This window comes from Microcaecilia unicolor, chromosome 3 (assembly GCF_901765095.1).
Source record: "Microcaecilia unicolor chromosome 3, aMicUni1.1, whole genome shotgun sequence".
Taxonomy (NCBI): domain Eukaryota; kingdom Metazoa; phylum Chordata; class Amphibia; order Gymnophiona; family Siphonopidae; genus Microcaecilia; species Microcaecilia unicolor.
Genome location: NC_044033.1, coordinates 285,141,146 through 285,166,979, shown reverse-complemented (window position 1 = coordinate 285,166,979; position 25,834 = coordinate 285,141,146). Strand labels below are relative to the sequence as shown.

The 25,834-nt window shown below is 42.0% G+C and overlaps 1 protein-coding gene across 1 annotated transcript in view; it reads right to left on the bottom strand.

Moving 5' to 3' along the window:
* Window positions 1-25,834, bottom strand: part of SIPA1L2 (signal induced proliferation associated 1 like 2) — a 922,756-nt gene that overhangs the window by 23,675 nt on the left and 873,247 nt on the right. The window contains exons 17-18 of the mRNA XM_030198133.1: window positions 15,223-15,276; window positions 13,492-13,612 (exon numbers count right to left, since the gene is read on the bottom strand). Of these exons, the coding sequence (XP_030053993.1) occupies window positions 13,492-13,612; window positions 15,223-15,276 (175 nt within the window). The remainder of the gene's footprint in view (window positions 1-13,491; window positions 13,613-15,222; window positions 15,277-25,834) is intronic.

Genomic DNA, 25,834 nt, shown 5'->3' with positions numbered 1-25,834 from the left:
AATACTAGGACTAGGGGGCATGCGATGAAACTACAGTGTAGTAAATTTAAAACAAATTTAAAACAAATCGGAGAAAAGTTTTCTTCACCCAATGTATAATTAAACTCTGGAATTCAAGTTAAGCTAAATTGGAATCAAATAAAAAATACTTAACATTAGTCCTCTAACATTTTCTGCCTCATTATTTATATATAATTTCTTTATGTTTGATATAATGCAGATCTGTTTTACAACATATTAGAGCTGTACCAAATAGCATATTTTACTATTTGGACAAATAAAAATATGAAAAATATTATTTGGCCAAATACGAATACCGAATATGAATAATGGACAGTGAGCTTTAACATAACAAATAATAACAGAAGCAATGTGAAATCAAAGCAGCAGTGCCTCAATTTTGGGGGACCCAAACCAGTGGAGGAGTGGCCTAGTGGTTAAAGCACCAGTCTTGCAATCCAGAGGTGGCCGGTTCATATCCCACTGCTGGTCATTGTGATCTTGGGCAAGTCACTTAACCCTCCATTGCCTCAGGTCCAAACTTAGATTTTGAGCCCTCCTGGGACAGAGAAATATCTAGTGTACCTGAATGTAACTCACCTTGAGCTACTACTGAAAAAGGTGTGAGCAAAATCCAAATAAATAAATAAATATACACAAGGCTTCATGGCTTAATTTTAGACAAAAAGAAAGTGGAACCGTGGAGTGAGTGAGTGTGTGTGTGTGTGTATGTAGAGAAAATATTCTGTTAATATAGGGTTAATCATTTCAACATATAACTTAGCTAGTGTAGAAAAGAAACAGCTTCTGACCTTGTGAGAAACCAATAATTTTTCCTAGTGTCAGGGTCAGAACTGTTGTGCACATGGATTTTGAATAAATCCTTGAATTAAAAGTCCCCCAGGGAAATCCTGAAAAAAGGGACCATTTTTTTCTGACACTTGGAAGGGTGACAGTTTTCTTTTCTGTGCATCGTGAATCTCATGGGACCAACGTAGGTAATGTTGTGTCTTGTTTGTCTTTTAAATTAGTGTGTCATTTAAATTAGCAACTGAGATTTGGAGCAAGGACTTTCTTTTTTTTTAAATCTGGGATTGATTGCTATAAAAAAAAGCAGTCCAAGGTTTGGAACCCACTCACAGAGGAGTAAGGGCTCTTTTGTTTTGTCTAAGACAGCTATAGTGAGAAAAGAAGTCTGTAATATGGATCTGCTCAGAGATACCGGAATAACGAACTCCGTGTGCACGTTAAAAGAGTGGTATAACCATGGGAAATTTATGTTGTAAGATAGGTTGCTGTTCATATCTGTGTTGCTGTTTTACGAAGTCCCCAAAGCAAGGGATCCTTTGTGGAGACCGTAAGTTTATGCATAAACGTAATCCAGATACTGTGTTGTATTTAAATAAATGGAAAAAGAAGTTTGGATTTCATGGTAAATTAACTGTTGCATCAAGTTAGAAGTTACTACAAGATATAGGAAATTATGAGATCACTAACCCAAAGAAGCCCAAGACTGTTTCCTAGAATCTTGTAAAAGGGAAAAAAAGGGAAAAAAAATTTAATTGAAGAAATGTCATTTTTGTTTTTTTTCTACATAAGAACTATATATTCTATAGCAAACAATGCATTGTACTTGAGAGTTTTTGATCATTTAAAATTTTGTTTTTACTGGGAATACTAGAGGATTCCCTTCTAATGAATATTTTTATGGAAACACTGTCCCTGTTTTACCAAAGCTTTGTGTACGGAGCACCTGAATTTCATTGTTTGGGAGGGTCTTTTATTTTTGTTTTAATCCATTTGTTAAAGAAATTATGTTGACAATTCATTCTTTTCTTTAATTCTTTTGGGTATATTACTGGAATTATTATTAAGATTACATATTTCATGTTCCACAATTAGAGTTTCTTTTCCTTTAAGAAAAAAAACTTTTCTTAAAGATATTTCTTGCCTGATCTAATCTTTGTAAAGGTCAGTCAAGAATGCAGCCTTTGTCTGCCTCCCTAGCATTTTTCTGTTTACAGCTGATTTTGTTGCATTACATTTTAATTTTAATTCTGCAATTTGCTGAAAGGTGCATGACACTTTATTGGAGGAAGAACTTGTAAATGTTTTGTGGAAGCGGGAGCATGATTAAAAAAACCCTCTGTCTCTGAAGTTTGCGTATGTACTGTTCCCTTAACGATGTAAAATGCCATAACTTGCTTTTTGCTATCCTTCATAAGTATGTGTGGGCGTAAGTGCAGTCCAGTTTATGATTTATTTCAGGGAGATATCAGCTGCATAATTGCCTTGTTTTAAGCTATGTGACAGAAACCTGCACTAACTTTTAAGAGATTCCTGGACTTTATTGTACAAAGATTTTTTTCCTTTAAACTAAATTATTTTTCCTATTAGATTGGGTTCAACACTTACCATTAATTCTTCTGAATGCTCTGTGATATGTTTCTTCGCTAGATAATTTCCTGACAGGCTCATGCCAGCATTACTTTTCCTAGTTTTCAAGGCTAAAGACCAATGTTCCCAAGGTCTGCCTTTAAAAAAAAAAATCTTTATGACTGGTTTTGGACTAGAAAGAGTTTATAATTGCCTTGAAAGCCATACCTTGCCACAGATAACCCTTATGGTCGGGAATAAAGAAATGACTTTCCTGTGTAATACTGAGGCTGGACGCACAGTTGTAAAATTTGATGATGCAAAATTAATTCCTTTATCCTCTGAGACTATTATAGCAAAGAATGCAGGTGGTGTCATAATAAAGGAACCATTGTATAAATTAATAGAAGTTTTTGAGCCTGAAAGTGGTAAACGCAGTATATGCCAAGTAATTGTACACCAACTGAAAGGGGGTTAAAGGCTTACAGAATTGAGGAAGGCCTGTATGTGACACAGGATCTGGACTCTAATTTAACCCCATAGTGGGTGCCTGGTCGAAGTTGAAATCATGGACCACAGTGGCGCTGTATTTCTGATGGGGGGACCATATTATCTGTTGTAGCTTGACTGTGAGGTTTATAACAAAACAGGATTTCACAGTCCTGCTGGACTGTTGCCCTAATAAGATTGTACACAACTGATTTTACCTTTAAATTTAGTTACAATAAATGTTTGTCTACTGAAATATTAAATGTGTTTAATTCTTAGGTCTCATGATAGATATATATGTATGTTCTGTAACCCAGTTAAATTTCGGAGAGATACCTCCCAGGAAGAGTGTATCTAGATGAGCTTTTAGATTATGTGCCTTGCCTGAAACTGTTGTGTGCAGCTCTAGAAAAAAGGAAAGTGCCTTTTTAGGAAACTGCCCTAATCTTCTTTGTTAATTAGTTTTCTTAGGACTTTATTTTCTTTACTCTACCCCTCCGAAGGGATACTACCTTGTAAGTGGTGGAGGAGCTTCCGTGTTTCAATGACTCAGAGGGCTATGCTGTAGGGTTACCCATATCAGGCAGGCCTCTGAGGAGAAACCAGACAAAGAGTGTCCCAACCTGGAGGATCCAAGATGGCGTTGAGGGAGGACGTACGCTAGTTGAGTTCCCGTTTTACACCAGAATGCCTGAAGAAGAGGGTGTGCTCCCCAGAGAATTGGGAAGAGAAAAGGCAAAGCCGTGGTGCTGTCCTCCTCGAACAAGGCTGGGGTTCCCACCACTTCTCAGTCTATTTTGGAGAGATTCGGGGTCATAACGTCGGGGATATCGGTTCTTGCTTCGGGGAACAGCAAGGCTTTATTGCCAAATCTCAGTGGAGGGAATGATTTTGAGTCCCCCTGTTGGCACGACCCCTCCAAGACCCAGAAATAGTAATGCTTCGCTATGGAGGTCAATAATGGAAACACCCAAAGTGGGTTAGGATTTTCATGTGACCCGAGGAGGTCCTGGCGCAGCATCAACTGGGGGATTGGAGAGTGAGCTCTTCCCCCCGAAGATATCTGGATTGGTTTCTGTGGAGAAATTGGACTTGGTGAAGCCAATAATGTCATAATGGACGTACTATAGGAACTGCAGCAGAATGTGAATAACTCTCTTCAGATGTTTAAAAATTTTTTACTATGTGAGTTAAAGAATTTATATTAATACTTATCTAACAAAGTGGAAGTCCAAGATATAAAAATAGAGACTTTGATTACGGAAATGGCTTCTCTATGAAAATTAGATAATTTGGTAATGAAGAATAGTTATCTTTCTTTCTTGTAAAAATTGGTATTTATGGAGAACCAATTAAGGGAAAATAACTTGAATGATAAATTTATCTATAATATCCTATATATCAGCTACTGAATTTTGGTGACTAAAATTATATTTCCTTTAAAATCTTCTTTATCAGAGAAAAGAGATGTAAGTTTAACTGACATTTTGGAAAATTCAGAAGTTATAGATTTATTATTAGTGACTTTCGTCTTTGATTTAGATAGGAACAATGTTTTGAAATGTATTTCCGATACATGGTTGATAGTTTTTGGGTTCAAAGATGCATATATTTCCTGACACATCAAGGGAATCGCAGACTGGGAGGTGTGAGGTCTTGGCTTTTAAGCCAGGAATCATTGCCCTAGGTGGGACCTTCCTAGCGCGATTCCCTTGTGAGTGTTTTATTTCCTTATTACTTATTTGTTTGAACCTAAGAAATTATAAGAGTTTGTGGAAACAGATGAAGAATCCTCTGCAGCAACTTCCTTCAGTTACCACTGCACCAGCTGCAATAACCGATTAACCTTCCTCCCTCAGAAAATGTGAAGTGTAAGATTAACCATTTTGAGTTTTTCCTTTTTATATTAATTTCTGTATTTCCTTACAGCTGCCTGTGCCTGAAGTGGGAATCGAACTCAGTTCCTCAGGACCAAAGTCCACCACCCTAACCACTAGGCCACTCCTCCACTCATTTCAACATATAACTTAGCTAGTGTAGAAACGAAACAGCTTCTGACCTTGTGAGTACTGAATGTTTTAGATAAAGTTCTGCCCAGCTGTGAAAACCTCCTAACAGTCTAAAATTGTAACATGCTCACTGCTTCATGCATAGCTGCACGTAGAAAGTGTAAAAAAAGGTATATAAAGACAGAAGGAATTGTATAAGTCAGACAACTTCCTGAGTTTATGCCGAACTTGTCTCCTTGCAAGAAATAAAAACTGCTTTAGACCTAATTGGTCTCATTGTATCCGTGAGTATTGTTAATAAAATTCTTTTAAGTGTGTGTGTGTGTGTGTGTGTGTGTGTGTGGGGGGGGGGGGGGTAAGAGCAACAGAACAGCAGCGGGATTACGGAATAGACTACAGTGACTGTTCTCTGCTCTGCTCTTGACTTATTCCCTTCCTTCCTTTTCCTCCAAGCTGCCTGGAAATGAGGGGCTAGGTCAGAGTACCCCTGCTGCTCTGAAGTCTTGTAAGAAGTGGCTGTTCTCCCAGAAATTAATCCTTCTAGGCTACAGTGTATCTGTCCAAGACTGGTGCATGCACACCCATCTGGCTCCTGTGATGTGGGGAATTGATGGAGACTCCAGGGAAGACACCAGGGAATTGATGGCTCAGATGGTGTAGATGGATGGATCCGGCAAACAGTTGTGAAAGCTCAGTTGTCTTGTGCAAGCTGGAGGAGAGACGTGGCAGCGCAGGATGCAGACAGCAAGTGACAGGGTCAGACAAATAGAGAGGGAGGTACTTCCCTCTGCAAATGTTTTGTGAGTGTTTACTAGCAATTATAATTGTGCTTTAATAAATCACTAGGTCAATATTTAAATGCAATACTTGCTGCCTGGATAACAGCTGCTAGCTGGATCTATAACAGCAATTTTCAGCAATACCAGCAAAATAGTACCAGGGCTGGACATGGGTGCTGCCTGGAGTTATCCAGATGGCAGCGATATTTAGTTCGCAATCTAGATGACTTAGACAATAAAAAGCCTGTTGTCTGATACTTTATCCAGATAGTGGACTGAATATCACTGCTTTCTGGATAATGGCTCTATCCGGATACCAACACTGACCATCCAGATTTTATGGATTTTAACTACTGTGTCCTGTGTTTAAGAAAAAAATGTTGACTGTGGCTGCTCAGCATTGGACTGCACCCATTTAATCTCTCACAGTCCTTGGTCTTCAAGGTGGCAAGACAGTGATACTAGTATGTTAACCAAATGCAGTTTCTACTTTCAAGGCAACAAAGGGTAGTTCTTGGCAACTTTTCTCAATCATCAACATTTTTAACTGTACAGCTGCCAGCGATAAAAATTCTAAACTAAATTTTACATCCCTTTCCAATTCTGTGATCCTAAAAGCAGACCTCCTTACAGATCCTTCACTTTACGTTGAGATTTTAGTTTATATAGGGGTCCTTTACTAAGTGTGGTAAGCACTAGTGCATATTTACAGCAGCTTAAAAGGGCTTACCGTGAGGCATACTCGCCTGTCCTACAGTAAATACCGGGGTAGAACGCATATACCATGCAGTAGAAAATGATTTTTATTTTTACTGTGGACAGGGCGTGTCTTGGGGAGGGGAAGAATGGGCATGTCTGCAGCAAGTAATCAGTTAGCACAGCTACAATGCCGTGTGCTGATTAGCAAATGAGCCCTTACCACCTACAAAATAGGTGGCAAGGGCATCATTAGCACGCGGCCATTAATACAAAAATCGGCGGTAGTGTTCTATTGTGGATTAAAAACTGGTTAAAAGATAGAAAGAGAGTAGGTTAAAAGATGGTTAAAATATAGAAAACAGAGAGTGGGGTTAAATGGTCAGTATTATCAATGGAGAAGGGTAGTTAGTAGGGTTCCCAGGGCTCTGTGCTGGGACTGCTGCTTTTTAACATATTTATAAATGACCTAGAGATGGGAGTAACTAGTGAGGCAATTAAATTTGCTGATGACACAAAGTTATTCAAAGTCGTTAAATCGTGGGAGGATTGTGAAAAATGACAAGAGGACCTTAAGAGACTGGGAGACTGGGCGACTAAATGGCAGATGACATTTAATGTGAGCAACTGCAAAGTGATGCATGTGGGAAAGAGGAACCCGAATTATAGCTACGTCATGCAAGGTTCCACGTTAGGAGTCACGGACCAAGAAAGGGATCTAGGTGTCGTCGTTGATGATACGTTGAAACCTTCTGCTCAGTGTGCTGCTGCGGCTAAGAAAGCAAATAGAATATGTATTATTATTATTAGGAAAGGAATGGAAAACAAAAATGAGGATGTTATAATGCCTTTGTATTGCTCCATGGTGTGACCGCACCTCGAATATTGTGTTCAATTCTAGTCGCCGCATCTTGTGATAAAGTCACCTCCAGGATAGTTGGGTTAAGGCAGTTTGTCTGAAATACAAGTCCCAGAAGGCAGTGCAGGCAAGGAGCCAGAGGGTGAGATGAAGAACCCGGACTGGACTCCTAGCTGCAATCAGGGAAGACATGGGTGTAAGCTGGCAGGTTGTGTAGAGTGGCTGCCACTAGGTGGAAAGAGAGGGAGGAAACCCTGTGTGCAGGAGCTCATCATTGGTCTCATTAGTTTAATGCTCAACTCAGCTGGTTTGGGGTGTGAGGAAGCTAATGGAAGGAGAATGATTGGTTGGGGTAGCTGAAGCCAGGGATTGATTAGGCAGGTGGGAAGGAGTCCCAGGAGTTCAGTTCAGTTCAGGAGAGAGAAGGAAAGAAGTATTTGCAGGCTGAGATTCCTTGGGTGAGAGGAAGTCCCAAAAGTATTGAATTCACTGTGAAGCTGATGCAGGGGAAAACCCTTGGGTAGAAGGAGTCCCTAAAATATTGAACTCTCCTGAAGCTAAAGAGGATAGAAGGTAGAAAATGCTGCTTGGTGACTGAACTGTGATGATTAACTGAAAGAACTGTTTGTCTTGGGAACTGAATTACTGTTTATTGTGCACTGGATAAAGAGCCCAGACTGGAGCCTGTAAGCCTGTATTGAATCCTGGTATGTGCTATGCTGCTGTTGGAACTGTGTACTAGAAACCTGCATGGAATAAAAGTCCTTAAGATTGAAGTTACTGGTGGACATCTGTTTCTTCACTGTACCGGGAGGAGATTGTTCTATCCTTGGCTGCACAAGAGAGGTACCTGGTTACAATCTTAAAAAAGATATAGTGGAATTAGAAAAGGTGCAGAGAAGGGCGACGAAAATGATAAAAGGGATGGGACGACTTCCCTCTGAGGAAAGGCTAAAGCGGCAAGGGCTCTTCAGCTTGGAGAAAAGGCGGCTGAGGGGAGATATGATACAGGTCTATAAAATAATGAGTGGAGTTGAATGGGTAGATGTGAAGCGTCAGTTCACGCTTTCCAAAAATACCAGGACTAGGGGGCATGCGATGAAGCTACAATGTAGTAAATTTAAAATGAATCAGAGAAAATTTTTCTTCACTCAACATGTAATTGAACTCTGGAATTCGTTGCCAGAGAATGTGGTAAAGGCGGTTAGCTTAGCGGAGTTTTAAAAAAAGGTTTGGACAGCTTCCTAAAGGAAAAGTCCATAGACCGCTATTAAATGGACATGGGGAAAATCCACTATTTCTGGGATAAACAGTATAAAATGTTTTGTACATTTTTGGATCTTGCCGGGTATTTGTGACCTGGATTGGCCACTGTTGGAAACAGGATGCTGGGCTCGATGGACTTTTGGTCTTTCCCAGTATGGCAATACTTATGTACTTATACGTACTTATGCACTTATGTACCAATGTGCTAAAAATGGTCTTAGAGCATGGGAAAGACCCATGTAAGGGTGTACTAAGGCCACTTCTTTGTAAAAGGGCCCCCATGGAGGGGCATAATCGAACGGGGACGACCATCTCTAAGGGTGCCACGAAGGGGTGGGGCAACCCGTATTATCGAAACAAGATGGATGACTATCTTTCGTTTCAATAATATGGTCGGGGACGCCCAAATCTCAACATTTAGGTCAACTTTAGAGATCGTCATCCCCGGTTTTCAGCGATAATGGAAACCAAGGACACCCATCTCAAAAACGACCAAATCCAAGGCCTTTGGTCATGGGAGGAGCATTCGTCATGCACTGGTACTCCTTACATGCCAGGACACCAACCGGGCACACTAGGGGGCACTGCAGTGGACTTCAGAAATTGCTCCCAGGTGCATACTTCCTTTACCTTGGGTGCTGAGCCCCCCAACCCCCCCCCCCCAAAACCCCACTCCTCATAGCCCTTAGGGATGAAGGGGGGCACCTACATGTGGGTACAGTGGGTTTGTGGTGGGTTTTGGAGGGCTCACATTTACCAGCACAAGTGTAACAGGTAGGGGGGGATGGGCCAGGGTCTGCTTGCCTGAAGTGCACTGCACCCAGTAAAAACTGCTCCAGGGACTTGCATACTGCTGTGATGGAGCTGGGTATGACATTTGAGGCTGGCAAAAAATGTTTTTAAATTTTTGTTTTTTGGGTGGGAGGGGGTTGGTGACCACTGGGGGAGTAAGGGGAGGTCATCCCTGATTCCCTCTGGTGGTCATCTGGTCAGTTTGGGCACCTTTTCGAGACTTGGTCCTGAAAAGAAAGGGACCAAGTAAAGTTGGCCAAATGCTTGTGAGGGACGCCCTTCTTTTTTCCATTATTGGCCGAGGATGCCCATCTCTTAACCACGCCCCGTCCCCCCTTCTGTACACTGCCGACACCCCCCCGTGAATTTTGGTCATCCCTGTGACGGAAAGCAGTTGAGGACGCCCAAAATCGGCTTTGATTATGCCGATTTGGGCGACCCTGAGAGAAGGACACCCATCTCCCGATTTGTGTCGGAAGATGGGCGCCCTTCTCTTTCGAAAATAAGCGTGATAGTCAACTACAACTTGCTAAGTGGTCAAACACTTTGTGGCCAATTATATAACTGGGAACCCACTTTTAGGCATGACGATGTAATACATTCTATAATGGCATCTGGGCACCCAGATTCCATTATAGAATACTAGAGCAAGTCAGTATCAGTGCACATAAATTCAGACACATCTAGGTCTCTGGCAGATGTAAATGGGTGCACCTAAATGCGGCAGTTATGTGTGTAACTTACAATATTCTGTAAGTTGCCTGTGTAAATATTAGTCATGCTTACGGCAAGTGGTGTGCTGGAGCCAGCTCACACCGGGTTGTTAAATTTTTAAATATCTTGCGAGCCGGTTGTTCTGCAGGGTGAGCCGGCTCTGGTAAACGAGGTAAGCATGGCAGGAGGGCGCCACAATCCATGCTTACCCTGTTTACCTCACCTCCCACCACTGCCCTCGTTTGCCTGCGCCACCCAGTGATTCTCCTCGCTCCTCTGCCCCCCTCCAGCCACCCATACCCAGCGATTCTCCTCGCTCCCCTGCCCCACCTCCAGCCACCCATACCCGCGATTCTCCTCGCTCCCCTGATTGAAGCAACCGCGTTATTGAAAGCCCTGCCCGTCTCTAGCCTTCCCTTCAAGTTCGTTCCCTCAGAGTCCCGCTTTCTGACGTCATATTGTATATCTGGATTTTCAGAAGGCGTTCGACAAAGTGCCTCATGAAAGACTCCAAAGGAAACTGGAGAGTCATGGGATTGGAGGTAGGGTATTATTGTGGATTAAGAGCTGGTTGAAAGATAGGAAGCAGAGAGTAGGGTTGAATGGTCAGTATTCTCAATGGAGAAGGGTAGTTAGTGGGGTCCCTCAGGGGTCTGTGCTGGGACCGCTGCTTTTTAACATATTTATAAATGACCTAGAGATGGGAGTAACTAGTGAGGTAATTAAATTTGCTGATGGCACAAAGTTATTCAGGGCCGTCAAGTCGCAGGAGGAGTATGAAAGATTACAGGAGGACCTCGCAAGACTAGGAGATTGGGCGTCCAAGTGGCAGATGAAGTTCAATGTCGACAAGTGCAAAGTGATGCATGTGGGAAAGAGGAACCTGAATTACAGCTATATCATGCAACATTCTGCGTTAGGAGTTACAGACCTAGAAAGGGATCTGGGAGTCATCGTTGATAGGACGTTGAAAACTTCTGCTCAGTGTGCTGTGGCGGCTAAGAAAGCCCACAGAATGTTCAGTATTATTAGGAAAGGGATGGAAAACAAACATGAGGATGTTATAATGCCGTTGTATCGCTCCATGATGAGACCGCACCTCGAGTATTGTGTTCAGTTCTAGTCGCTGCACCTCAAAAAAGATATAAAGCAATTGGAGAAGGTGCAGAGAAGGGCGACGAAAATGGTAATAGGGATGGGAGGACTTCCCTATGAGGAAAGGCTAAGACGGTTAGGGCTTGGAGAAGAGGCGGCTGAGGGGTGATATGATAGAAGTCTACAAGATAATGAGTGGAATGGAGTGGACAGACTGAAGCATTTGTTTACACTTTCTAACATAATAGAACCAGGGGACATAAGATGAAGCTAGACTGTGGTAGATTTAAAACAAATAGGAGAAAGTTTTTCTTTACTCAGCATGTAGTTAGACTCTGGAACTCGTTGCCGGAGAATATGGTGACAGCAGTTGGCCTTGCTGAGTTTAAAGGGGGTTTGGACAGATTCCTGAAGGAAAAGTCCATTGAACATTATTAATTTAAATTTTTCTTTTGTTTTTGGGTTTTTGCTGGGTTATTGGGGCCTGGATTGGCCACTGTCGGGGACGGGTTGCTGGGCTTGATGGACCCTTGGTCTTTTCCCAGTACGGCGGTGCTTATGTTCCTCTTTCCGCGAGGGCGGGACTCTTAGGGAATGAACTCGAAGGGAAGGCTAGAAACGGGCATGGCTTTCAATAACGCGGCTGCTTCAACGGAGGTAATCAGGGGAATGAGGAGAATTGCTGGGTATGGGTGGCTGGAGGGGGGGCAGGGGAGAGAAGAGAATCGCTGGGTATGGGTGGCTGGAGGGAGGCAGGGGAGCGAGGAGAATTGCTGGGTATGGGTAGCGGCAGGGGAGCGAGGAGAATCGCTGGGTATGAGTGGCTGCAGGGGGGCAGGGGAGAGAAGAAAATCGATGGGTATGGGTGGCTGGAGGGGGGCAGGGGAGAGAAGAAAATCGATGGGTATGGGTGGCTGGAGGGGGGCAGGGGAGAGATGAGAATCGATGGGTATGGCTGGATAGAGGGGGGTAGGGGCAAGAAGAGAATTGCTGTTATGGATGGATAGAGGGAGGGCAGGGGAGAGGAGTGTTGAAGAAGAAAGGCGGAAAGTAAAGAAATAAATGGAAAGGAAGCCCTGGAAACAGAGTTAAGAGGACAGATAGCAGCAGAATCGGACACTGGGCCAGCAAGATCAGAAAAACAAAGTCACCAGACAACAAAGGTAGAAAAAAATCATTTTATTTTCATTATAGTGTTTGGAATATGTCCACTTTGAGAATCAGGTGCTCAACATTAAAAGTTTATATTTATTTACTTATTTATGGCATTTTATCCCACATTAAATATGAATTAGATTGGAACCTGGGATCATTTAATTTTTTTTCCTGGAGTAATGCATTGCCCCCCCCCAGGCTCTTTCCACGGCTATAGCCAGCTCTGTAATATGAGGGGGGGGGGGGCGCAGAGGTGGACCAGGGAGAGCGCCTGTTGTTAAACATTTACCAGCACACCACTGCTTATGGTCCACCTGAGCTCCTCCCGTGTGAACACCCTTTGCATTTACACATTAACCCCTCGATTCTATAAATGGAGACTAAAGTCATATTAACCCCCGATTTTATAAATGGCGACTAAAGTTGTGCACATAGCCAAGTTGCACGTGCCAGTTGCTTAACAAGCCAATGAGCACCAACAATCAGCTGCTAACAACCAATTATTGGCGTTAATTGGTCTTAATTAGGATTTATACCTGGATCGCATTCTATTACAATCTGCGGTGTCAATCCTAACACGCGTACATTTTTGGGGGCATGGCCAGGAGCATTCCAACATTTTACATGCATACTTAAAGAATTCAGCTGAACCACGCAGGCGTATTTATCGATGTCTAAAGTTAGTAAAGGTTTATGCCCAGAGTGCTATTCTAAAAAGAATACACATCCTTTATAGAATAGTGCTCAGCGCATAAAGTTGAAACTACCTATTTTTGGGCACCACTTACAGAATTTACCCCTTGTTGCATGCATACATTATAGAATGGTGCTGAATGCACTGCTGCCTTTTACAGCATTAGTGTACATCTACTAGTATTTTATAAATGTAGGCCTACAAATGGATCCTACCTTTAGGCAGCCAGTTATAGAATTAGAGGATTTGATGTGCCACTCCAATTACTACCCTCATGCCTTACTTTAAAGATATGAAAGACTGTTAGTCACTGGGTCTGTTACATGCTTTCAGCAGTCACAAACTGAGTCAGAGTTATGGAGAAAATCAATGCCAGTCTAAAAGATCCTCTGCCCTTCCCCCCCTTCCCATTTTACTACTGGGACAGTATTTTAAATAAGCTCTTTTTATTATTAGAGCAAAGAAAAGGTATTATATGATATAAATAAAAATTTGTAAAGGAAAGAAGTGATAAATAGCACATCAAGAAGTAGCCCTTAGTTGCCAATAAAAGGAAATCATACATACCCAGAAGGATCAATGAAATCTCTTACATTTTTGGGACCTGGACAGAGGGATAACTCCTGTAAATCCTTCAAATTTTGAAGTTGCTGCATATCATACAGCGTGCAAAAAGATGCCTCTCGGTCTGTTAGGGGAATAGAGAGGTGCAAATAAATCATTAGTAAACACAAACAGGCCAATAGTGAAAAGAACTTGTACATTCATTGGGAGCAGATAAAAATCAGAAAATATCTGACTGAAAAGCCTGATATCAGTATAAGCAGGGTCGGGGTGAGGGTGGGCTATCTGGATTTTTTATGGGTTTATAGTTTATGTCTGCCAAATGGCAGGCCTAAATTAAATGTATGGTGCTGGTGCAGTCACTGGACTATCCCCTTACAAAATTGGGCGCCCAACTTTAGGCTTAGTGAGCAAAGTTGCAAGCGCAATTTATACAATAATGTTAGTTGTGTGTGCATGGAATCCTGATCAGAAGAAATGGATCCTCAGAAGCTTAGAAGAGATTGGGTGGCAGCATCGGTGGTTAGGAGGTGGGGCTAGTGCTGGGCAGACTTCTAGGGTCTGTGCCCTGAAAATGGCAGATACAAATCAAGGTCAGGTATACATATAAAGTAGCACATATGAGTTTGTCTTGTTGGGCAGACTGGATGGACCGTACAGGTCTTTTTCTGCTGTCACCTACTATGTTACTATGTAATACTTGGCTGTACAACTCACCTTAGTTGCTATTCTAGAAGTTGTACACATAATTTCTATCGTGCACAACTTCTAGGGGGCGTGGATGTGGGAGGGGCATGGGCAGGTCAGGGGCTTGTCTAGGATTTATGTGCCTAACTGCCAACAGTTAGGCGTTCAGAACTTACACCAGTCTTTGACAAGCTTGTGCCTAAAGATAGGTGCAAAACTGCATACTTATGTTAGTATTCTATAATAGGAGTTCTGGACAGAACTGTTGCTATAGAACTTGCATTTAAGTATGCATCATCCTTGTGCCTAAAGTTTGGTCCTCTTTCTTGAACCTACCATTGCTACCTGTGTGGATAGTAGTGCTGAAAATACATATTAATTTAAGTGCTGGTGCCAATGCTTAATGTGAAGACTGCACCAGCTAAACATTGACCTCAAAATGTATCAATGCCAGTCTAAAAGATCCTCTGCCCTTCCCCCCCCTTCCCATTTTACTACTGGGACAGTATTTTAAATAAGCTTTTTTTATTATTAGAGCAAAGAAAAGGTATTATATGATATAAATAAAAATTTGTAAAGGAAAGAAGTGATAAATAGCACATCAAGAAGTAGCCCTTAGTTGCCAATAAAAGGAAATCATACATACCCAGAAGGGTAATGTGAACTGTGCCAACTCATTAGTGCTAACAACAAGCTAGTGGCAGTCAAACTGCATTCTGTTGGCTGCCTTTGTTGGGGCTGCAGCACATGGGTAAGAGAACAAGGAGCAGATATGCAGTTCATGCTAGCCAACTTAGCTTTCTGACTTCCACATCTTTAGGCAAGCACAAAGTCAATACTTTCTACACAAGCCAGCACAGTAAAACAATTTGATTTACATTAAAATTAGTGATCGTGCTTAAATCCATAGAAAACTCTCCATAAAATCACCCACTCCAGTCTGACAACTGCTGCCTCCCCAAACTTGTAAATTCATGCAAATCGTGCAGCAATGAAAAGGAAACTTCACAAATTAATTCAACCAATATTCAACCTCAAAACTTTCACCTAGACTGTGTGTGTGATGATAGACAGGCCAGAGATCTTCCTGTGAGTCAAGACCTGGAATTAGATTTAGAATTCTCCTATCAACAAAATAATCATTGCACTCCATCTTCACAATTGTAGTCACTATGTCAGGTTAAAACATTGCAAGGGCAATTCTGAAAATGATGCGGGGATCTTGCATTCCTATGGGTATCTTGTACATGCAGGACTTCAAGCTCATCTTCAAAGGAGTTTCTTTTTGAAACCATAGCCAACATGCACAATATAAGTACAACAACAACAACAAAACAAAACAACCTATATATGTTGCATCTGTTCCCCAGCATGAAAAGATGTGCGGAGATTTGAAAATGAAATCTCCATGGGTACTTTCAGTGCAATGTGCACATTTATCAGCATACAAGGTATTGGTGGTGGTGGTGGAGGGTGCAGGGTAAGTTCCGGGGTAGCGCAAACACATCATGGGGTAAAATGTATTTTTATTTCTACCACAGAGGGGGTGTGTCTGGGGAGAGCGGATTTGTGTTTAATGTGGCAAACATGCATTTATCAACCTAAAAACATTAAAATTATTGCATTTGAATTGTACAGAGAGATTCAAATCATGTTGGATTTTATTGTTGAAAGCAACTATACGCCTTCTTACATGCTATCAGGGGCGTAGGCAGACCTGCCATTTTGGGTGGGCCCAGAGTTAACCTAGGTGGGCCCTTCCAACCCCCATCCCTACCCCTGTACATACATACAATATAGTTTGGGGGTTTTTTTAATGACCCAGCGTCTGCCCATTTCTCTCTGAACCTCCTCCCCGGTTCTGCCTCAGAGCCGTTGGCCATTTTAATTCCTCTAGGCAACCTGCACTGCCCTGCAGGCTTCTCTCTACCACGTCCCCGCCAAAGAAACAAGAATTGACATCATTGAGGGCAGGACATGATAGAGAGAAGCCTGCAGGGCTGGCACAGGATGCCTATAGGAATTGCTGCCGGCAGTAGCTCTGAGGTAGACCAGGAGGGGGTGGTTCTAGAGAGAGATGGGCAGATGCTAGGCCGCGAGTGGAGAAGAGGGAGAGAGAGTAATGAGGCGCTGCCACTGAAGAGTTTTGGGGGGCCTCATGGGCTGCTGACTGGGTGGGCCAGAGGCAAGAATGGGTGGGCCTGTGCCCACCCAGGCCCACCCTTAGCTATGCCACTGCATGCTATGAATCCAGTTTTTACATAATGGCAATCAGCCTGGTTAGCATCCATACTTCATGCTCATCTACACAGATACCACAAAAGCAAACCATATAAAAACAGGCCAGCACTGAACAAGAAAAAGGATGCATTTAATTGATCTTTTGTCAACACCAGTCACCTTCCACAGTTAGGCAAAAAATTTTGTTTATCATCTTTGCAAACAGCATTCATAGGATGTTTTCAACTATAACAAATGCATGGAAGAGGGAACTGAAGAGTTATGCTAGCCCTTGCTCTCAGTAAAATACAGGCCAATGGCTCATAATAAGAGCTAGGCTTCTTAAAATCAGAATCATCTCTGATACAAAAGAGAGCTAGCTTGTAAAAATCAGAGATCACCTTTGACACAGTTACATTTCACTGTGGCAAGTGCTGAACTGGCAAGGGTGGGGGCAATCTACTCTATAAAGAATCCTGAGATTGGCACCTGCAAGACGTCATGAGCAAGAGTTGCTATGGTTACGTAGAGATAGTGCTGGGTCAGCTGCACCCCAGATGGGACCATCCAAAGGGGGGGCTACAGGAAGGTTTGGGAATATGTGAAGTCATTCTGATCAACTGATAAGGACTAGGAGCCCTGTTGAGACAGCTGGGGTCCATTGAAATGAATAGGGCCAAAATTGTATATAAGCAGCAGTTTGAGGAGTATTAGTTCAGACCAGACGAGACGAGACGAGAAGAAGGAGATGAGAGGAGAAGACGAACAGAGAAGGGAGACTCCAGAAGGCTAGAGAGAGAGGACGTGCCATGATATGCGGTTCCATTATGTGAATGCTTAACCTACCTGTATTACCATTGGTAAGATTGTAATAAACTATCTTATTATATCTACTACATATTGGGTTCCTTTCTAATTACAAGAGTCCATACTGCCTGACGGTGTAAGCCTGTCATGAGCAGATTCAAGGTTGGGAAAGCTAGATATTTGGAGGGCATATGTAACTTTGCCCAGAGAGATGAGACGGGCCACTGCTTCCGCTGCTTGATTAGCAAAGGCAGATTCAGAGAAAATAAACATATTGGTAGCCAGAGGATGGTTACTCCCTCTTGGGCTTCGAATCTGCCTTTGTAAATTTATTTAAAATTGCCCGAAGAGCTGTAAGTTCTAAACCCTTTTTTCTCACATTTTTTAATATCCTTATCCTGGCCCTCGAAACTGCCATTTCTTTCTGTAGCTTTTAAAAGTTTCCCCTAACAAGTGCTGTAGTTCACTATCTCAAGGACATGAGAATCTGGGAAGCTTGTCCATTTTAGCTGCCTTATCAGTCCAGCACTGCTTCGGCAAAGGAGGCTCTACAGTTCACTTTTAAAAGCTCAGAAAGTGATTTTTTTTTCCCCCTTTTCCGTTCATTTTTTGTCCCTGTTCTATGCTGAAGTGGTACAAGTTAAACAGTCATTTACACAGGTATTCTTTTTAACCTCTCGCTGTCTATCCTCTGTCAACTGTATTACTCCTAAATCCATCTAACTAACTCCCTCTCTTATCTTTTCCATATCTTTCAACTCCGGTTTCATCTCGAAACTGGTACAACTTTTTTTTTCAACATATTCTCGACGGTGGACTTATGCAAGGGTCCTTCCCTTAACGCCGATGAGATTTATGATTCCCTATCTCTAGATTTTCCGTCTGCCTCCTTCGGCAGCACTTTCTGATACACAAACAGCCTTCCCCTGGCTGCGGTCCCAAATTACCACCTTTAGCTGGGTTAATTTTTTTTTAGTTAGCCAGTTTCCAATTACTGGAGACTGATCCCACCCTTTGTGTAGGTTCTGGACTTCTTACAGTCTGTGGGTTGCTGCGCTTTCCCCAGTACTAATAAAGAGAGTAAGAAGCACCTTCTAACCTCTACCAAGGTACTTTTGAGGGTTTTAGGCTTTGTGCAGGACAATTTTTTGAGACTGGCCATTGCACAGTACATTTTCTTTGTCTTGTTTCTGGGCAAGTGGCCAACCATACATTGTTTACCGATTCAGCCCTGCTTGTGCTGTCTAAAGACACTCACTGAAGCAGGATAGACAAGCTGATTTCAAACACACTTTTTACTGTCCTTGTGCACAGCTGTGGGTTTCTCTTAGGGTCCCTCTTTAAATCTGCCACCTTTAAATTTGGACATCTTTAAAATTGGGTACCGAACGGAACACTTACTTTGTTTTCAGGGTTTTTTGTTTCTGGGAAGGCTGCCAATCCTAGCTTGCTTACCAATTCAGCCCTGCTGAAGCAGCATAGCCACGCTGATTTTAAAAGTAGTTTTATCCTTACTGTCCCAGCCCGTTGTGAATATATAGAATTGATTGTCTAGGTGCCTCTATATGGGGTACTTTCCAAATTGTCTCCCACATTAATTTTTTATTGTGAATACCAACAAGTGTTTTTTTGGGGTTGCCTTTATTCAGGTACTATAATTTTAGCTGACCATTACGTTTTTTTTTAAATAGGTTTTTTTTTATGTTCACCGGTCTACAGTTGGCCGAGAGGTTTTATATTGGTCAAGGTGACCAAGAGTTCCAGTTTAATACTGAGGGATATTTTTGTATTCCAGTCTAAATTGACTGAGGGTTATTCCAGTTCTAGGTGTGGAACTGAGGGTTCTTCTTTTCCCCGGTCTACCGTGACCGAGAGTTTGTCCAGTCCAGAGAGGCTGAGGGTCCAGTCCAGTGAAACTGAGGGTCAAGTCCAGTGACACTGAGGGTCCAGTTCAGAGTAACTGAGGGTTTGCTTCTTTTCCCCGGTCTAGCGTGACCGAGAGTTTGTCCAGTTCAGAGTAACTGAGGGTTTGTTTGTTTTTTTGTCCGATCTCCTGACCGAGGTTGAGGGTTGTTTTCTTCCGGTTCAAGGTGAACCGTGGTTTTTTGTAATACAGGTAACCTTTAGCCACCCTGTCTTAAGTGTCTTGTAATGGATCCTGAGTGTACTCTCAATAAGTGGACGCACTAATTGATGGGCCAGGTTTAGACCGCGGGGTTTTGCTAAGTACCTTGACTATTACAAATACATATTGAGAATTTTTTTGTTTGAGTGCACATTGCAATTTTCTTTTTTGTTTTTGACCGGTTCAGCTACAATTGTACCTTTATGAAATTGCCCTAGGCAACCTTTTCTTTTTACTTAGACTTATTCACAGGTTTCCTTCCCTTTTGTGAAGTCTCCCTGCACACTGGAAAGTTTTGAAGACAGGTAAGTATAAAATTCACTTCATTTTTGTTAGAATCAATTTCTAATGAAGATTTAGTCAATCTATTAAACCCCTTTCACACTGTAATAAAGTTAAGCACATAATTACACAACACCAGTTGTACCACCCTTTGTGCCATATACTTTTCTGACTATGACCAAGCCCAAGCCCTTAGACACAATTCTAAAGTTCTTCCAGAATGAAAAAAAGGCTCTAACCCGTATCTGTAAGAAATGGTTCAAAGTTTGGAATGCCAAGGATAAGACCCTTGATTGGCCCGTGTCCAGCTTTTTTGAACCTGTCAAATTACGTGGTTTAATTACTTACAACAACTCCCATAAAAAAGTGAAATCCAGAGATAAAGATCTCAATGCCATAGACAAATTTATTCTTATTGGGGAGCAAGAAGGTAATTCTAATCCTCTGCTCAACACCCAAAGCCTAGTACATCCACCTTTGGATGACACTGCACCCATGGCTGTACCTTCATATGAGGGGACTCCGCCTCCAAATGAGCCAGGTCTTTCCAACAAACTTTTAAATTGTGGCATTGCCGTTGGATATACGCCCATACCACCCCACCTTCTGAATCCCACACCTCCACTTCCCCCCAACCATCCCATCACTCTGAACAAGCCCACATCTGTACAGATCTCCGGTACGGTAGATCTGTCACCTGTTCCTTCCGGTCCAGGACCCATGATTCCAGGTGCTGTTGCCCCTGCCATCCCCCAGCCCACTGATCCAGGTGCTGCCATCCCTGCCATTCCTCCAACCATTGTTCCAGGTGCCGCCACTACAGTTGCAGGTGCTGCTATCCCTATTATCCTTCAACCTGTCATCCCAGGTGCTGTTATACCTGTTCCTCTTCCCATTCTTCCTCAACCTGTACCCCTGCCAAGTGTCCCTACTACTGCAATCCCTTCTAGCTCTGGACAAGAATCCCAGCTCCAGACCCGCCCTTCAGTCCCGAGATCTGTAACTATTAAACAACCCTCTAAAACAGTAAAATTTAAACAGCCATCTAAACCAGTGAACCCCTTGTCACTCCCTATCACTTTGGGCAATGCTAATCTAGGTCAGTTACAAATTAACTCTGTGTCTACCCTTGACAAAATAGACAAAGCTCCCAATGTCTTGTGACAACCAGAAGTTGCCAGCCTAGATTGTGGCGAGCATATTGGGTGTGGGCGCTGTCATAGGTTGGGCCATTTTTCTGCCATAAGCATGCCCGGCGTCATAATCCCCCTGTCCAGCAATCGTTCCCCTTGTGGAACCCAGACCAAAGCCATTCTCAATAACTAGGCGTGGACCGTACCTGAGCAAATTATTTGGACCCTATAATCACTTTGCTCAACTGTACTATTGTGAAGAACAATGCTTAAACTATTAGATTAAAGATTAGAAGTTATCCTGAGTGTGTTTGGTAATATTCTAGTTTTAGTAGTCCTACTGTTTCTTCTGACTTAATTCTAAATAGTGGTTACTTCCTACACTGTCTTGAATTACTGTATTATCCATATATGTTTTTTTTTTTTACCATACCTTGTACTAACATGCCATGGTTTAATGCCATTACTTTATCTGATATTTACTTAGGAATAAAATGGTCCCAGTTCATCAGGCTTTTCCACTCCAGAATCCCCTGTAATAGATTTGTTTTAGCTAACTTTTTAAATATATTGTGCAACTCATTCTTAGAGAAAAAATACAACAGAATGGTCTTGTGTCCATCTGGTTTGAGCCCGAGTTACTCAGACCTACAAATGCATTCTTCTGTGCTTCATGCTTGAAGCTGCATCTCTGCTTTTCTCTGTGTAAACGCTCACACTGGGAAAGCCTGACAGTTTCATTTTTCTGTACTTCAAGGTTATGCTGAGTACTCTTCCCCCCCTCCCCTCCCCTGGCAGAGAGGTGCCGCTATTTCTAAAACTTTTGTGTAACAGGATAAACTCTTTATTTCTTACTTTTGGGTTTTCTTTTTCTCACAGCCTGCTTGTAGCACGGTAATGATTTAGTTATTGTCTGATTGAGACAGAATTATACGGCGCTTCCCCCTACAGCCACCGGAAGCCCTAGCCTGCTTCTTTAAACATTCACTATGAACTCCCGCAAACTAGTGGTTTACAGATAGAGTTATCTATTCTGTTACTTTTTTCCTTACTTTGTTATTCACAGACTGGAAACAAAAAGGGAAAAAGAAAAAAAATGTGATCCTGTTTATTTTTTCCTTTATTTCACACATCTGAATAATGAAGTCTCACTGTTCAGTGTCTTCTGACTAACTTTCTTTTGATTAACAGCTGTATTTTCTTCTGCTACTTGTCTATAATACTTGTCTGTAGCACTGAACAGTTTTCTTTAAACTTTTAAAGATAAGCAATGCCGCTGACAAGATAAAACTCATTATTTCTCACTTTTGATTTTTAATAAATTCCCACCATTTACTGCTTTCTGTTCAACTCTCTTTTGATTTATATCTTTATTTTCTGCTACCAGAGAACTTTAAAGGAAATTCTTTCCCTTCCATTTTCTCTCCGACGTCACTGTGTGTGTAAAGATTTATGAACTGTCTTTCTGTTCGCAAGCGCAGATTCGTCTGCCTACAAATTAACTATTTTCTGTTTCACAGCTGCTGAATTACAGGACACAGAGGAATATTTAAAATGCACTGTAATTTTTCATGTCCATATTCTAGATTCATTCTTGCTTGATCTATATATTATACAGATCAATCAAGGATGTAGGCTTATTTACTTCATTACCCCCCCTCCTTCCTATCCCTCCTCAGCCCCCCTCTCTTCTCCCTCAGCTCCCCTCCCTTTCTCTTCCCCCTCAGCCCTCCCTTTCTCTCCCTCCACAGCCCCCCCTCTTCCCCCTCAGCCCTCCCTTTCTCTTCTCCCTCAGCACTCCCTTTCTCTCCCTCCACAGCCCCCCTCTTCTCCCTCAGCCCTCCCTTTCTCTCCCTCCATAGCCCCCCTCTTCCCCCGCAGCCCTCCCTTCCTCTCCCTCCTCTACCCCTCCCCTATCCCCCGCAGCCCTCCCTTCCTCTCCCTCCTCTACCCCTCCCCTATCCCCCACCGCCCTCCCTTCCTCTCCCTCCTCTACCCCTCCCCTATCCCCCGTAGCCCTCCCTTTCTCTCCCTACACAGCCCCCCTCAGCCCTCCCTTTCTCTCCCTACACAGCCCCCCTCTTTCTGCTCAGCCCTCCCTTTCTCTACCCCTCAGCCTCTACTTCCTCTCCCTCCATAGCCCCCCCTCTTCCCTGCCGGCCCTCCCTTCCTCTCCCTCCATGGCCCCTCCTCTTCCCCCTCAGCCCTCCCTTCCTCTCCCCGCATAGCCCCTCCTTCCTCTGTGCCTCCTACCCCTCCCCCTGACGTCCCCTCCACCCCCTTCACAAGATTTTTTTATTTTTTTTTATTTTTTCTCTATTTTGCAGTCTTCAGTAACACAAGCAAAACTTAAGCAATAGAAATGAACAGGCTGCTTTCTCAATCCTGATCATTTACTCAGTCCATACTCTCTTTTCTACTGCACTCATTCCTTATGACCAAGTTGATGGGTTCAAAGCCTGCCATTCAACTTTATTTATTTATTTTTAATTATTTTTATTTTTCTGACTTTGCAAATTGTTTTTTTTCCTTCTTTTTAGCCACCATGGGGGCTACCATGATACACATTTCAGGTATAGTTTTGATTAAGTTGCGGAGGAAGGTAATTGGATGTGAGAATCCCATTCATTTTTGGGATAATTATAAAGGTTATAAGGAAATGATATTTTCAAATATGATAGGTTTCAGAAATGTTTGCAATGTAAAATAGTCTAGCTGTTCATGTATGTGCTTTCTATAAGTGCATCACATGACAGACCCTTAAGAAAGATTTTCGCAAGTCGCGATGGTGAAGAGAAAAGTCGTAGAAGGTCCAGAGGAATTTTGAAACGTTTGAATGTGGTAATGTATCTGCTATCCTCTGTGCTCTATTTATATGAGGCCTTCTATTCTACCTAAAGCTTTTTGAGTTATAATGCTTTTTGTCTGTCTACACAATAACAACAAACAGTGTTATTCCCATATAATATCTATATCTTGTTTCTATTTCTCTGTATATGCTCTCAAACAGATCACATTTATTTACACACAACAATAGTTGAAGCCTCTACACAAACTGCTTATTTGTTTTTCATAATAATAAGTACCCTTTCCTGGATTAGGTATTTCACAAGAATGGGTATCCCTTAGAATTTACCCAATGCTGAATTTCCCTAATTCTCTAAAGTTTTCTTTTCATAATGCTTTTCTGTTTCTCAGGCAGTATATCAGAATTACTGGCAACAAATTTAAATACCACATGAGCAAGCTTCTCTATCTAATGTCATTCCAGATCAGTGTATCATCTGCTGTATACCTACTGGTCACTTGTGCAAGGGCCAGGCCTATGCTGATTTTACAGATATGCAGATACCTGTCAAAGTTAAAAGGTACCTGCTTGTCTGCGTGGATGCTTTCTAATCAAATTTAAAACAAAATAATAAATAGAAGATTATCCTTGCATCAAAGAGATTATTCCCATATTTGGCAATCCCTGCAAAATTACTACAGACAATGGTTTTCATTTTTGATGAGTTCCTAAAGTCTTTTTATTCCTGTACTAAGTATTTCACACCATACTATTTGTATTTACAAACCTACTAACAATGGCCTAGTTGAGCACTACAATGCTGCTTGCCTTGTTAGCTCTTCAAGCCACCCCATCTGCCTTTTTAAAGCTAATCCTGATAACAACTTGCCTGCCAATATTCTGTTTATTATCATTACTTTTTCTGTCTTCGATTTTCACAGGAAATCTCAGTCAGAAGAGGGGAGGGTAATGATAGCCCTTCCCCTGCCACCGGTTATCCAAAAGCTCTCAAAGTTGGAGATTTGGTTCACCGGAAGTACTACATCCCTATTTACATAGGACCCTTCCAAATTAGTCAAGTTGCAAGACCACACATCCTGGGTCCACCTAAAAGACATCCGCATCTACAAGGTTCCTGATTCAGTCCCTTTCAAGCCATCCCCACCAGCTCAGCAGTTACCACTGGTTCTGCAGCCTCCGCCACCACTTCAAGTTGATGGACTAAAAGAACATTTTCCAAGCATCTGACAACTACAGACGTTACCACCTTACCTGAACGGAACATTTCCCATCAAAGAGAGCCTACTACTGCACTTGCCATCTTTCCAGTGGAACCGTGTGATGCAAGTCCACCTACCCACAAGAGGACACTCTACTCTGTACTCCAACAACTGTATTGGGACTTGTTGTACTTCTATTATTCCTAATTTTGTTTCCAGGACTAATCTATTACACATTTGAAAAGACTCACAGGTTTTTTCAGTATACATAGTAATAATCACAAGAATCTACCCTAGGTACCCCAACAGTTGATTTACAGTTGTTTTAATTGAAACCCTATATCTAATCATGACTTGCCCTTTTTAATTCTATTTAATTTTATAATTCCTGACAATACCAATCATCATTTGTTTTGTTTTATTATTTTCTTTTGACTTTACATTCCATACTTTTTGCATTACACCTGCCTAGCTATTAAATGGCTGGTGCTCACTCTAATGAGCCTCTGAACGGTACCTGTCCCACTCACCCCCTAAATTGGGATCCTGGAATGGATGATGATCCTAACTGAGACCCTTTAACTAGATTAAATATTTTCTGTTACCCTATATTTGATACATGGACTATCAGATCTAATAGGTCCATGTTTGATAACTTTGAAATTTTTCAGGGATGTGGACAAATTAAAATTAACAGATTACACATCCAACAATCAGACCCTCTATCAGAGAACCTGTATATTTTTGGTATGTCACTTATAACATTGGTCAAAGTGGGTGGCATCCTTGGTTTTTCATCCTCTATTGTCACTATCAAGAGGGGTACTTGATTAATTTAAAGCCAGAAATCATTGTTATACTTACATTCCCAGTAATACTGACACTGATAGGTTCCATTATAAAGGAATTACAAAACCCTTTTGCCTTAGCAGACAAAATTAGCTACTAAATCAGGTGTTGATACTGTTGTCTGGTGCATTATTTCCTATGTTCAGAGGTTTGTTTTAAGCCTCCTTGTTACTACTCTCAGTACAAGACAAACTACATTTCCACCATAAAAGTCTGTGTAGGACCACTGCTGTTT